This window comes from Tamandua tetradactyla, chromosome 11 (assembly GCF_023851605.1).
Source record: "Tamandua tetradactyla isolate mTamTet1 chromosome 11, mTamTet1.pri, whole genome shotgun sequence".
NCBI classification, from domain to species: Eukaryota; Metazoa; Chordata; class Mammalia; order Pilosa; family Myrmecophagidae; genus Tamandua; species Tamandua tetradactyla.
The window spans coordinates 782337-796524 of NC_135337.1; the positions used below are offsets into that span (position 1 = coordinate 782337).

The 14188-nt window shown below is 46.6% G+C and overlaps 1 protein-coding gene across 1 annotated transcript in view; it reads left to right on the forward strand.

The window, feature by feature from the left end:
• Positions 1 to 9516, forward strand: part of NOTCH2 (notch receptor 2) — a 145903-nt gene extending 136387 nt beyond the window's left edge. The window contains exons 29-34 of the mRNA XM_077119721.1: positions 393 to 489; positions 1145 to 1313; positions 1915 to 2216; positions 3141 to 3288; positions 3927 to 4024; positions 4944 to 9516. Coding sequence (XP_076975836.1) covers positions 393 to 489; positions 1145 to 1313; positions 1915 to 2216; positions 3141 to 3288; positions 3927 to 4024; positions 4944 to 6323 — 2194 coding nt within the window. The 3' untranslated portion in view covers positions 6324 to 9516. The remainder of the gene's footprint in view (positions 1 to 392; positions 490 to 1144; positions 1314 to 1914; positions 2217 to 3140; positions 3289 to 3926; positions 4025 to 4943) is intronic.
• Positions 9517 to 14188: the final 4672 nt, after the last annotated feature.

A 14188-nucleotide genomic window follows, 5' to 3' on the forward strand; every position in this document is an offset into this window, starting at 1 on the left:
TCACAGCAGCATAAGCAGTGATAAGTCTGGAAGATGGTCTCATTGAATTACGGTTTTGAATTCTGAGCTCTATCACAGGATCCCACCCGGGCTATGAGTTTGCGTGCCTGTTGAATGACTGTGGAACAAGAGCTTTGTACTAATCCCTCTTATCCCAGTGGTGCTCAGCTTCAGGGTTGAGATGTACATTTATTGTAGGATCTTGATCAAGGGGAGAGGAAAGGGTGCATGGTTAGGAGATGCATGTAAGTTACTCCCCACTCTCTCTGGGCCAAGGCCTCTAAGAGTCTGAGTGTAGCAAAAGGAGTGTCATGGTGGAAAAAGTGTTGGAAAGCACTAGTTTGTGACATGACCTCTGCTCGTTTTCCCCCTTTGCAACCCTGTTCCATCAGAAATCTGTCAGTGCAAGCCTCAGAGGCTAACCTAATTGGTTCTGGAACAAGCGAGCACTGGGTCAGCGGTGAAGGGCCCCAGCCAAAGAAAGCCAAGGTAAGCTGGCCGTGGTGGAACCTCCATAGTCAATTTTTATCTGGTCCCATTTTGAGTTTCTGTCCTCTGATATCTAGAGTGTCCTGAATAGGCGGAAGGAGTGATAGTCTTTGTATGCTGCCCAGCCGGTGGCTATCCCTGTTTTTAATGAAAGGCAGTAATCCTGATGTCGTTCTTTTAATTGAATGGTGGAGACCATGATCTACTACTTATAAACACTTAACACCTGGCTAGTCAAGTGGAGGTGAGCACTGTGCACTTTTTAGGGCCAAGGAGAGCAAGTAAAATCTAATGTTGATTTGAAGGCTAGATAGGAGTTAGTCAAATAACAGAATTGGGGGAAAACATTCCAGGCGAAAAGAATACCATAGGAGGAGGCTTGGAAGCAAGAGTGTGGTGTTTTGGGGCTCTACAAGGGGCATAGTAAGACTGCAGCCTAGAGTTTGGGATGAGGAGGTGTTGAGAGTTACCAGATAATGCAGGAGAGGTAGGCAGGGGTCACGCTGCGAGAGCAGGAGAAGCCCGCGTGGAGTTAGTCTAGGAGGGGAGAGAAAACCGCACGGGAGATTGGGGGAGTTGCTGGGAAACTCTGGTGTCGTCAGCAGCCCCTGGTGTGGGGTTAGATTGATAAGGGAGCATTGTTTTCCCTTGTTAGGCTGAAGATGAGGCTTTACTCTCAGAAGACGATGACCCTGTTGATCGGCGCCCATGGACGCAGCAGCACCTGGAGGCCGCGGATATCCGCAGGACTCCGTCGTTGGCTCTCACCCCTCCTCGGGCAGAGCAGGAAGTGGACGCACTGGACGTGAATGTCTGTGGCCCAGGTTGGCACCAGCAAGTTGCCCGTCTTCACCCGGCATCGTCTGCCCTGGGCTCTGTGTTGTCCGTCCTGTGTTTACCCCACCTGGTGATATGCTGCGGGCTCTAAACCAGCTTGAGAAAAGTGATTGCTTCAGGGATATAGGCATGCAGAAATTATGAGCTAATATGTAAGGAAAGGGAAAGATTGTAAGGAAAGGGTTATGCATTAGTAGGGTAGAGAAATAACATCCCAAAGCAGAGGTAGGGAGAACTGATTTAGTTGATAGCTTAGTGCACATTGAAATTAGTCCTATCAGTGTTAGATATTTAAAAATGTTATTCAATGTAAAATGACCTAGCACTTTGAAATTTGAAGAGAAAAGCTTAATTTAGAGAAGAGTGTCAGCTTAAAAAGACTGTTACTTTACCATTACTTTTGGCAGACAGGACATTATCAGAGGAAAAGTAGGTGGTGAATGTAAAACTAATTACAGTTACCACAACAAGCACAGGAAATTTTTTTTCCCCATAAAGATAAATTTAATCAGACTATTCAAACAATAGGGTTGAATGACTGTGAGCATCGCTCTCCCCCTTGAGGACTTCTCTGACTCTCCCTTTCAGACGGGTGCACCCCGCTGATGCTGGCCTCTCTGCGAGGAGGCAGCTCCGACATGAGCGACGAAGACGAAGATGCCGAGGACTCCTCTGCCCACATCATCACAGACTTGGTGTACCAGGGTGCTAGCGTCCACGCCCAGACAGACCGGACGGGCGAGATGGCGCTCCACCTGGCAGCCCGCTACTCCAGGGCTGACGCCGCCAAGCGCCTCCTGGATGCAGGCGCGGATGCCAACGCCCAGGACAACATGGGCCGCTGCCCCCTCCATGCCGCAGTCGCGGCTGACGCGCAGGGTGTCTTCCAGGTAGGGAGCGCGAGGAGGGTCCATCTGAGCGAGAAGAATCCCTGGGGCGCACAGTGTGTTGTCCTTGTCAGGGCCCTGAGTCCATGGGGTAATTCTGTGAGGGTCAGGGTGGGGGCGGCACTCAGTCGTGCTCAGTGGGAAAGCGGGAAAGGAAGGCAGACTTGGTGTCCAGGTAGTGGTAAAGTCAGCAGCACGCGCGCCAGCCTCCTGGTTCTTCGTAACCGTTCCCTCTGCCGGCTCACGCTGTCTCCCAGGTGAGGGGGTCAGAGAACATGAAGGTGACCCTACTCCAAGGCTTTGGCTGGTGTCACTTCCTCTTTGTGGACTGACCCGACCGTATTGGTGTCCAGCAGTGCCTTGGCCATTTCTCTTGACACGAGTTCACGGTGTACTCCTTGAGCCCCTTTGGTTGTTTTGTTTTTATTTTTGTCTGCTAGATGACGGGGTCACATTTCATTGTTTTTCCATGTCAGTATTCCATTATTGCAGCACTGTTTTGTTGAATTTTTGTTTGTTTTGCTTGTTTGTTTGTTTTTTGGGGCATGCATGGACCGGGAATCGAATCCAGGTCTCCTGCATGGCAGGCGAGAATTCTACCACAGAACAACCCTTGTACCCCCAATGCCCTTTTATTTTATACTTTTGAGGAAACTGGAAACATTCTGAGTCACCCTTCACTGTACACCATGCTCAACGTTGGGATCTTTTCCCGCATCCCTCTTCTTTCCTTAGAAACTGAAAATACTTCACTTTCCATGAGCCATTTGTTAATTCGTTAACCAAATATTTAGTGAGCAGCCGTGCTCGAATTGCCCTCCAGCAGCTTGCCGTGTAGGCTGAGCGCTGATGCTCTTGTTTCTCCTCTTAGCTTCGTTGTTTTCCTTCATCCGGGTGACCCTCTTCCCTGCGCATTCTCCTTTCTAGATTCTGATCCGGAACCGGGTAACAGACCTGGACGCCAGGATGCACGACGGCACTACGCCCCTGATCCTGGCCGCCCGCCTGGCGGTAGAAGGGATGGTGGCAGAGCTGATCAACTGCCAAGCAGATGTGAATGCCGTGGATGACCATGGTAGGGGCACGTGGGGTTTCAGTCTTTCCCTGCGAAGCCCGCCTCTAAGGAAGAGGATTGTTACATGATCCTTGAAGTACTGTCTCAGACCAAGTCCAGTGGAGATTCTTTCCTGAATTCTTCCTTTCACCACGTATTTATTAAACTGAGAGAGTTCAGACAGTGGGAGTGCCCTAGCTGAAGGGAATGTTCAGTGAGGGTTCTTGGACGTCAACGCAGTTCCCTGAAAGGTTTGCCTGTGTGGGTTCCTGGGCATACCGCTCTTGCTATGAGGACTTAATGAAAACTGGCTCCACCAGGAAGGTTGTGTGATATCCTAAATATACATTCTCACGTGTACTCAGTAGGTTGTTGTCTTCAGTGTGTGACTGGGTCGGCTCTGCTGAGGTGGAGGTGAGGACCACCGCCCAGTGTTCCTTTCCCTTCGAGGTCTTTCCAGGGCTGGACGGCCGGTCCTGAAGCATTCCTGCAGTAGAGGAGGAGGGAGAGGTTCCTTTGTTTTTTCCTGTAGGCTCCCCAGCTTCCTGCTGTTCTCTGGGGAGTTCAGGGTTTCTTTGTACCAGGCATGGTGCTTCTTTATACTTAGAGCAGGGCGTGTCCTCCTATCCTCGGCTTATAGAGATGATTTCCCCCCACAGGGAAATCCGCGCTTCACTGGGCAGCTGCTGTCAACAACGTGGAGGCGACCCTTTTGCTGTTGAAAAACGGGGCCAACCGAGACATGCAGGACAACAAGGTGTGGCTGCGGACTCTGCATGAGGACGCCAGCAGTGCCTCAGCCGATAGGGCCCTTTCTTTTCCTTCCCTGTAACTTCTCTTGTGATGGATTTAGACAAAGATGGGAGCAGATTGGGCAGGAACTGGGTCCAGAGAGCGAATGCTGGGACGATCCGGGAGGAGTGTAAAGATTGAACCCCACACCCATCAAGTATTCATTTGAGCCACACTGCCTTGTAGATAACTGGTGTAGCGTTCCCTGTCTTTCTCTGACATTTCCATTCCTCCTGTCCTCCGGTTCAGTTCACACTTGGTCCCTTTCTAGTATTCTTTGTTTTTCTCCCCTTGAATACTGTGATGCTTTCCTCTTTGGTTTTCTCCCTCTGAGTTTTTTGTCATGCTTCCCCTCTCCTATTCGTCCTTTTCTCATTGACTTCCTCTTTTCCCTTACCTTACTGGGAATTCCCTCTCTTGCACACGTTTTGCCTCTTCATTCTTTTAATCTTTTATTTTTCTCAATTCTGTGCTTGCTTTAGTTTCTTCTCCCCGCACCTTCCTGATCTCTGATTCCTTTTCCTCTTAGCACTCTCTTTTGATCCGCTCAGTGCACCTTTAAATGGATCTCTGCTCAGGAGCGTGCTTTATTTCATGTGTTCTCAAGGCAGAGGTGGGACAGGCAGGTGATATTGTCCCCAAGGAGATAAAATTGGTTCTTAGAGGATGAAAAAATATTACTCTTTTCATGCATAAAACACAGAGACGCATAGAGTCAGCACATAAACAGACATGCACTCTGTCTGTAGTATTAAAATGTCATGGGGGAGGCAGTGGGGAAAAAGTGTTTACAGAGACTCCCTAGGATGAGATGACAACAGTGGGAAACTGCTGTATTCCCGAGAACTTGATTCAAGTGTGCTCTGTGTGGGCTCTTTCTGCAGGAAGAGACGCCTCTGTTTCTTGCTGCCCGGGAAGGGAGCTATGAAGCAGCCAAGATCCTGTTGGACCATTTTGCCAACCGGGACATCACCGACCACCTGGACCGCCTGCCTCGGGACGTGGCCCGGGACCGCATGCACCACGACATCGTGCGCCTCCTGGACGAGTACAACGCCACCCCGAGTCCCCCGGGCACGGTGCTGACCTCTGCCCTCTCACCTGTCCTCTGTGGCTCCAACAGGTCCTTCCTCAGTCTGAAGCATGCCCCTGTGGGCAAGAAGCCCAGACGCCCCAGTGCCAAGAGTGCCATGCCCACGAGCCTCCCTAACCTGGCCAAGGAGGCCAAGGGCAGTCGGAGGAAGAAGTCTCTGAGTGACAAGGGCCAGCTGTCCGAGAGCTCAGTGACGTTGTCCCCGGTCGATTCCCTGGAGTCTCCTCACACATATGTTTCTGACACCACATCCTCTCCCATGATCACATCCCCTGGGATCTTACAGGCCTCACCCAACCCCCTCATGGCCACCGCCGCCCCGCCTGCCCCAGTCCATGCACAGCATGCATTGTCTTTCTCTAACCTTCATGAAATGCAGCCTTTGGCTCATGGGGTCAGCACTGTGCTTCCCTCAGTCAGCCAGCTGCTGTCCCACCACCACATCGTCCCTCCCGGCAGTGGCGGTGCGGGCGGCGTGGGTGGGCTGCACCCGGTCACCGTCCCCGCGGACTGGATGAGCCGTATGGAGGTGAATAAGACCCAGTACAACGAGATGTTCGGTATGGTCCTGGCTCCAGCTGAAGGCGCACACCCTGGCATAAATCCCCAGAGCAGGCCGCCTGATGGAAAGCACATAGCCACCCCTCGGGAGCCGTTGCCCCCCATTGTGACTTTCCAGCTAATCCCCAAAGGCGGCATTGCCCAACCAGCTGGGGCACCTCAGCCTCAGTCCAACTGCCCTCCAACTGTTTCAGGCCCTTTGCCCACCATGTACCAGATTCCAGAAATGTCCCGTTTACCAAACGTGGCTTTCCCCACTGCCATGATGCCCCAGCAGGATGGGCAGGTGGCGCAGACCATTCTCCCAGCCTACCATCCTTTCCCCACCTCTGTGGGCAAGTACCCTACCCCCCCTTCACAGCATAGCTACACCTCCTCGAACGCTGCTGAGCGGACCCCCAGCCACAGTGGTCACCTCCAGGGAGAGCATCCCTACCTGACACCATCCCCAGAGTCTCCTGACCAGTGGTCAAGTTCGTCCCCCCACTCTGCTTCTGACTGGTCAGACGTGACCACCAGCCCGACTCCAGGGGGAGCCGGCGGAGGTCAGCGGGGACCTGGAGCCCACATGTCTGAGGCGCCGCACACCAACATGCAGGTTTACGCATGAACCCGTCTGACTCAGTGCAGCATCAGGTCGCCTCGTGGAAATGCTGCTGAGGAACAATGAAGGCTATCCGGGAGAGAAGTGAAGAAATCTCTGGACCAGCTTCTGGAGGCAGGAGAGAGGAGACACTCTTACCTTTCAGATAAAGCGAGGGAAGCGATTTGATCAGCTTCGCTGCGTGTCTACAGGGTTTTTGTTTGGAGAGATGGCTCCTTCGAATCTCTTTCCATCAAGCCTGCGTCATGCAGATGCAGGATGAAGACGAGGTCCAGGGTGGTGCTTACTCTCCGTCATTTGGAGAATAAGACGGGTACCTATTGGAGTCCAGATGTTCTTGCAGCCTAGACTATATTTTAAGCCCTGGGGGCTTCTGCCATATATGTGAGAAGATTCTGCAGTAGAGACCTATTGGGAATTGTACCCTGGAATTCTGCCTGAGTTGACCTTTCTCATATTCTTATCCTTATAAGTTCTTTTGACTTCATTTGGTAGTTTAATTTTTGTACCTCTCTGGGGTTACAGCCCTACCAGCATGCAATAGGGTTAAGATCTTTGTGCTTTTAATCATTCCTGCCCTGGAAAGCAACGTCAGCCCTTTTTCCCCCTACTATTTTCCCAGTGTCCCTAGGAGTCTTATGGGGTTTATTATGGATATGGTTCTCAGCATAAAACTTCCAAGGATGTTTCTTTGGGAAATAGACACATTGCATTATCATAAATACATTCCTGGAGGGAGAAAGGGAGAAAGTATTTTTCTTTGAACAAATTTTGGGGACACTTATGCTCGTATAAGTTTGTTGGAAGGACCCAGGCTTGCAGGAAGGACCATACGCAAACCTTACCAGGAAGAAGGAGAATATTTGCTGTTTTTCCATTAGCAGGCTTAGTCTGTGAAATTTTACCCTTGCAACCTAGGCACTATGACCTTTTAAACTTTTAGACCAGAAGAAGTTTTGGAATGATCGAGAGACAAGCTAACTCATGCAAGAAGTGTCTCCCCACCCAGCAGCTCCCCTCACTTCCTGCCGTGCATTCCATGGATCACCAGTGTGAAATCCATTTTTTCCCCACCCTCAGCCCTATTTTGTTTGGCCTTGCAGCAGATGAAGGTAGGCTGAGCTGTTCAGCCTTTCCTTCTGTACATCTTCACAGGAGAAAATGTCTCAAACTATATATCCTTGCTGAACTCTGCCTTGCTTCGAGGACCCCGGCTGCGGAAGTCTTCCTTTTGTGATCAGCATCCCTGCTTCCTGGTTCATTTTCTGATTGCAGGTTTGTTCACCAGCCTTCCCTTCACACTTGGGTATTCTGAATTACTGGTAAACCTAGACTGTTCTTGCTGAAAGATGGGTTCCTATGTGCATGTCTGTGAAATGGAAAGTCTGGCCTCATTTTCTAGGGCTCAAGCCAGTCCTCCGGAAGATTGGAAAGCAGAGAAACCGTGAAGTTGTCTTTGCTATTTTTGCTAGCATTTCTTTTCCTTTCCTTATGGCATTCCCTTTGTGCAGGCTAATTTACAGACTGACCAAGGGTGCTTTCCTGTCACATTCAGGGTAATAAGTATACAGTCTTGTCATTTTCATCCTATGTTCAGATTGTCATTGCAGCCCCATCAGCCCTCTTTATTCCTGATTTCTGCAACTTCCTGACCTTTCTGTCAAGGGCAGAAGCATTCTCGTTAACTGTACACACTCTTCTCCCTGGGTCAGCTGATAATTGGTCCAGTGGCTGTACTATGATTTCTTTCCAGTGCTATTTTGCCCATGAAGCACTAGAAAATAAATTCCGCCAGGCCATTTTGTAGCTTAATTAGTAGGTTAATGGCCTACTCTGTTTTTGTTTTTAATGGTAATCCTCTTTCCTGCCAGCATTGGGGCTGTTTGTCCATACTTTCTACGTACCTGATCTCTGATTGTGACCTTATTTGGGGACCCCATTTTCCATATGTGTTTATTGGCCTGTCTACCAATTTTTTTTCAATCCTGCCCAACTTCATTGAACCTTCAAAAATAATTAGTCCTGCCTTGATTTAAGCAGGTTAATTTTGTTCAAACAGCAACTTTTTACCAGCACCTTTTGAAGTGCATTTATATTCTGTATTCTAAAATGATGACTCTCTACTGTTGATTCCATTTGTCAATTCTTGGATAGGAAGAACCTGTCTGTATGGACCATTTTGGATCATTCCACATCTGCCCTTTCTCTGCCCTCCTGCTCCAGCTTCACTTCCTGAAATTATCAGCCTCTGATCCAAGGGCTTGGATGCTTCCTAGCCTCCTCTGTCCCCAAGCACAGTGTAGGACTAATGTGCTTGTTTCTCCTTGGTATACTCTAATTTGGATTCTTTGACTTTGAAGAAGGGGCTGTGAAAGCTGCCACTCACAGATGACAGGCTTCAGTGGTAAGGAAGAAGGCACTGCCTTTCAAGCATCTTATTAATCTTGTAGATTTTAAGAAACCCTGAGTTGTAAAGTATTTAATAAAAGGGGAGGTAGGATGGAGAATCACTTTCTCAAATGGGTTCTGAATTTATTAAGTTTTTGTGAGACATGTCTTTTATGTCATGTATAGATTCCCGCCCCTCCCCCCCTTTTTAAGTTTTTCCTTTCTTTGACTCCTTTTCTGCCTACCCTTGGAAATGGATTTTGTTGTTGTTTATCTGTTTCTTCTGTTTTTTTGGTTTTTTTTTTAAAGCATCATTTTCTGACTTCAACGATGGTGAGGGAGGGAGAGGCTTAAAGGGAAAGAAAGACTGAGATTAAAGATGTTTGTAAGTAGTCAGCTGTGATGCTCAAATCCATTATATAACCTTATTATTAAATTTTCTAATTTTTAATTCTTGCATAAAAAAGAACCAAAGGTATAATGTTTTGCTGGTGGGTGGTTTGGGATTTTGGCCTTGACCAGTACATTGAATGTATGATGACAGTTTGGGAGGACACGTTCGTATACCCGAGACCCCCACTGGTAACTGTTCGGTACTGCGGCTCCCTTTTTTGTACATTTCTCTTGAAAGTGATATTATATCTGTTTGTATGAGAAATCCAATAACCAATAAAATGACTGCATATTCCTGACTATTTGCCAGGAAAATGCACACATTGTTTTTACTTTTCAAAATTTTATTCTAAAAGTAGCTAAGGTGAAATTTATATGAAAGCATTTTTATCACAGAATAAAAAAGGTTACATGTCAAGCTCAGTTGTGAAGCGTTTTTTATTTTCTAATCCTCTGCCCCTAGCCTCACAATTATTGCCTCCATTATGTCATAATTTGCTGAGATGAATCATTTTCTTTTTTTTTCCTGAATCTCATAAAGCCTCACACTGCTCTTTTTCCTTCCTCAAGACAGATCTTAAATAAATACTTTTGAGGAAAAAACTTCTTTCAAAATGGGAACCTTGCACGGCTGAGTCATTCTTTTGTGCACTAACCATAGCTGGTGACAGACGGGTGCTCGGGACACAATACTTTCCAGTGGGGATGGAGAGAATTTGCTAAAGGAAGAATTGAGAATTGGGATATAAGCAGTAACATTGACAAGGCTGTTATGTAAATCGTTGGTTTACAATGCTTCTCAAATTTTGTATAGAACTTAGTTGGATATATAAAGTAATATTTTTGTGCACAAATTTCTTCACAGTTCACATAACATTTACTTATAAAGAATCAGTGAGACATTTGCACACATGTTCCATTTCGGTAAATCGGCATCTACTTTATTCTAGGAGTTATGTGAAAATTTATGAATCACACATCTAAGTATTTTTAAAAGTAGCAGTATTTTTCTAAATAATTTGAAATCTTAGGATATAGCAGATGAAGGAGCTTTGTTCAAGACCTGCACCAGTGAGTTTTAACACGGTTGGTAGCATGTATTATCCCCAAGGGGTCATCATTTTAAACACATTTGTGCATTCATGATGTTTTATAATGGTGTAAAAAGAAAACAAATCTGGGAGGTAAAAAATGACCTTCCCAGGGATGAACCTTTTAAAGCTGGGCTTGGCTCTTGCAGACTATTTAGGAACTAAAACCTGCACCATGAAAATCTGCTTCCATGGTCCAGGCTGCACACCTCTGGTCTGGCACATCTCTGGCTGAAACTGAAAGCCTGCCAGTGCTTCCACCTCTGTAAGCTCTCCCGGGTAAGCTCTGCTCCAGGCTGGGTGTGTGAGGTCAGGTCAGTCACCCGAGTTTGCTTGATAGCATTTTGTAAATGAAATAATTGCTGGCAAAACCTGAAAAAGGGTGTGGGGTGTGTGTGTGTGTGTGTGTGTGTGTGTGTGTGTGTGTGTGTGTGTGTGTGTTTGAGAGAGAGAGAGAGAAAATACGACTCTCAGTTCACTGAAGCTGACAAAATGCAATGTGCCAGAAATGGGTTGGCTTTTACAATGGGGATGGAGGCCATGAAAATGTCCAAATCAAGGCATCAACAGAACTATGCCTTCTTCCCGAAAACGGGCTGCTGGTGGTCCGGGACCCCTCTGTCACGTGGGAAGGCACCTGGTACGTCTGCTGGTGTCTCCTGGGTTTGCATCCTTCCAGCTGCTGGCTTCAGTGGCTTCCTGTCAGAGCTTCTGTGTCTGTCCTTGTCTCTCAATGGCTCAGCTTTTCTGTATTTTAGCTTCTCTGTGTGAATTACTCTGAATTTTATCTCTTAGCTTCTCGGGGGCTCTTTGCTGTGTCTTTTCTTTGTCTTATATCCTCGTATGAAAGACTCCAGTAGGAGGATTAAGAGCTACCTGCTGCGGGCATCAAGTGAAACAACCTAATGAAAAGGTCTTACCGACTAGACGTCTACACCCACAGGAGTGGGTTAGAACATGTTTTTCTGGTGTCCATAAAGCCTCCAAGCCAACACAACTTTTCCTTCTTTTGACTGAGAGCTCAACAAACCACGCTGAAAACATTTGCATTAGTCAGGGCCCAACCTCAAGAAAGGGGGGTGTTCAAATTAGGATAATTCAAGGAGGGTTTATTTAATAAGGGACTAATTATGAAGCAGTGTCTGAGGTATAGGAGGAACCACAAGGGACAGTGCAGAAATGCTTGGCGAGCACCAGCAGAACCATTACCACCCCTGGGCCCAAAGGGTTGAAGGCTGGGAGAGTTCCTGGAACCTGGAAGCAAAGATTCCTGTAGAGCCAGGCACCTCAGGAAGAGCGGTGACTTCTGTGGGGAGCACAGTGAATTCCAGGACTCACAAGGTGGAAGCCAGAGCAGAGTAACACCCTGATCTCATGGCCCTCTCCTCACCCACATCCTCCCTGAGCTTCCTACTGGACAAGTCTGAGAATCCCGGAGACCTGGATTTGTTCCTCCTGGGGCACAGAGCAGGGCGGAAAAGGGAAGGGTGTACGTCTGAAAGTGCAAACTTCATCAACCCAAAACATTCCAACTGTGACATTTCTAAAACATGCCTGCTGGTAGCCTGCGGTTGAGGAATCAAGATAGGAAACACAATAAAATGAATTATATACGATTATCCCGGCTTAACTTCTTTCCCCATCTCTTTACCGCTTTTGCTTTGAGCGCCCAGAACTTCCTTGCCATGTGCCCCTTTGATCTTTTAACCTGAACACCTAAATCGTGAACTATTTTTTTCATGTATTTTTTTCAAAAATTTAAATCAAAAGCCTACAGTGTAAATCATCAGTTCTACTCTGGAAGACTGGCCAGATCAACTAAAGCTAAACATACGTATACCCCAAGTTCCGTATCTGCATATCTACCTGACAGAAATGAGTGATAGCTAAACAAATGGCATATATACGAATAGTCACAGAAGCTTTACTGATAATAGCTTCAAACTGAAGGCAATCTTCAAGAGAAGGATTAATGAATGATAGTACATTCATTCAATGGATGTTATATAGAAATGAAAAAAAAAACCATAACATGAAGAATTGTTATATTCATGATGTTGAGTAAAATAAGCCAGACACAAAATAGTATATTCTGTCTGGTTACATTACATAAGTTCATGAAAAACAAACCTATGGTGAATAGAGGTCTGAATCATTGTTACCTTTATGGGAGAGACGTCTTGACAGAAAGGAAGGCAGGAAAAATCTGGGGTTCTGGAAATATCCTGACCTGCCTGGTGATTACCTAGGCGTATAGATATGTAACTATGTAAATTTTCATTTAAAATTTAAGTTAAACTTTGTGCATTTCACTGTATGTAAGTTAGATGTCAATAAAATGTATCCACAATAACTGGAAATATACAACCACCTACCCCTGAAAGTGATAAAATGTTCACAATGAGCATTTTATCATATTTGTTTCAGATGTTTAAAAATGACAGAAGGCTTAAGGCTTCAGATCCTGATATCATTTTCTCCTGGAAAAAAAATTTACTGGCAATAGTTGATTCATTGTAGAAAATAGAGTTTTTATATTCAATTTTATAAAACATGGGAGTGCATAATTGCAAGATTAATTAAATGGTCAAGGCAAGCCAGGGAGTTGGTTAGTTGGGCAGGAGTCCTGGGGTTCCCCTTGGGGATCCATATCTGGGCCCTGGCTGCCAGCTGGCACTTGTCTGCCTTAGCGTAACTATGTATGGGGTTGATTCCAGGTTCTGTAACCCAGCCAGGACTATCAAGAAGCTCACTGTAGGAGAGGTGAGGCAGGGCAAGATGGCAGTGTAGGGAGGTGTGAAATTTAATTAGTCCTCTAGAGCAGCTAGTAAATAGCCATGAACTGTCTAGAACAACTAGGGGACATCCATGTCAAGACACACAATGTACCCCAGTCTGCAATGTTTGGAAGGGCTGAGATCACGGCGCAGAACTGTAGTAAAGCTTCTAAACTGCAGAGGATGGCACCCCTCCCCCACTGGCACGGCAGGCTGATATGGAGTCTCTTCTAGGTGGGACACAGAAGCCCTCTCTACTTAGAGCAAGGGAAGGTAGCTCAACCAAGCTCCAGTGTGGTATTTTGTTTGTTTTTTTGGGGGTGCATGGTCTGGGAATCGAACCTGGGTCTCCTGCATGGAAGGCAGGCATTCTAACCACTGAACTATCCAATGTGGTTTTAATTAACAAATTTGGACTGCAGAATACAAACTCTAAGCACAGATAAACCCAGAAAAGGAAGTAACCCTGAGGTCACTCCCAGCAGAGAGGAGGTAGGGCTGATGAAGGGAAAACAAAGAAACAGCAACAACAAAAAGGAGGCTTCTGGAGTCGGTTGAGCTCAGAATACTGGAAAAGGGCTGTGCCCCTAAAGGGGCACCTAGAGCCAGATACCAACTCCAGCTCTAGAGTGGCAAACCTTGTGGGCTGGGGATACCTTAAAAGGGGATTTTATTTTATTTTATTTTTTCTCTCTTTCTTTTAAAAAAGCATTCTAAGTAGCTCATTATAGAAAGCTTCAGGCATTTTCAATAGTCAGTGCTGGCCCAGGAAAGGGTGGAGTTAAGATGGTCTGGGAGACAAAGTAATCAGTCAAGCAAAGGAGATAATTCTCTAACCGGTATATGCTCTAGCTTGCAAGCTGCCAGAATGCAATATTCCAGAAACAGAACAGCTTTTAAAAAGGGGAATTTATTAAGTTGCAAGTTCACACGTTCTAAGGCTGTGAAAATGTCCACATTAAAGCAAGGATCTATAAATGTCCAATCTAAGGCATCCAGGGAAAGATAACTTTGTTCAAGAAGGCTGATGATGTTCAGGGTTTCTCCTGCAACTGGAGGACACATGGCAAATACGGCAACATCTACTAGCTTTCTCTTTCTCTCCAGGCTTCTTGTTTCATGAAGCTCCCCAAGGGGCATTTTCCTTCTGCATCTCCAAAGGTCTCGGGCTATGTGGGCTCTGTAGCTTTTTCCAAAATGCTACTCTCTTACAAGGCTCCAG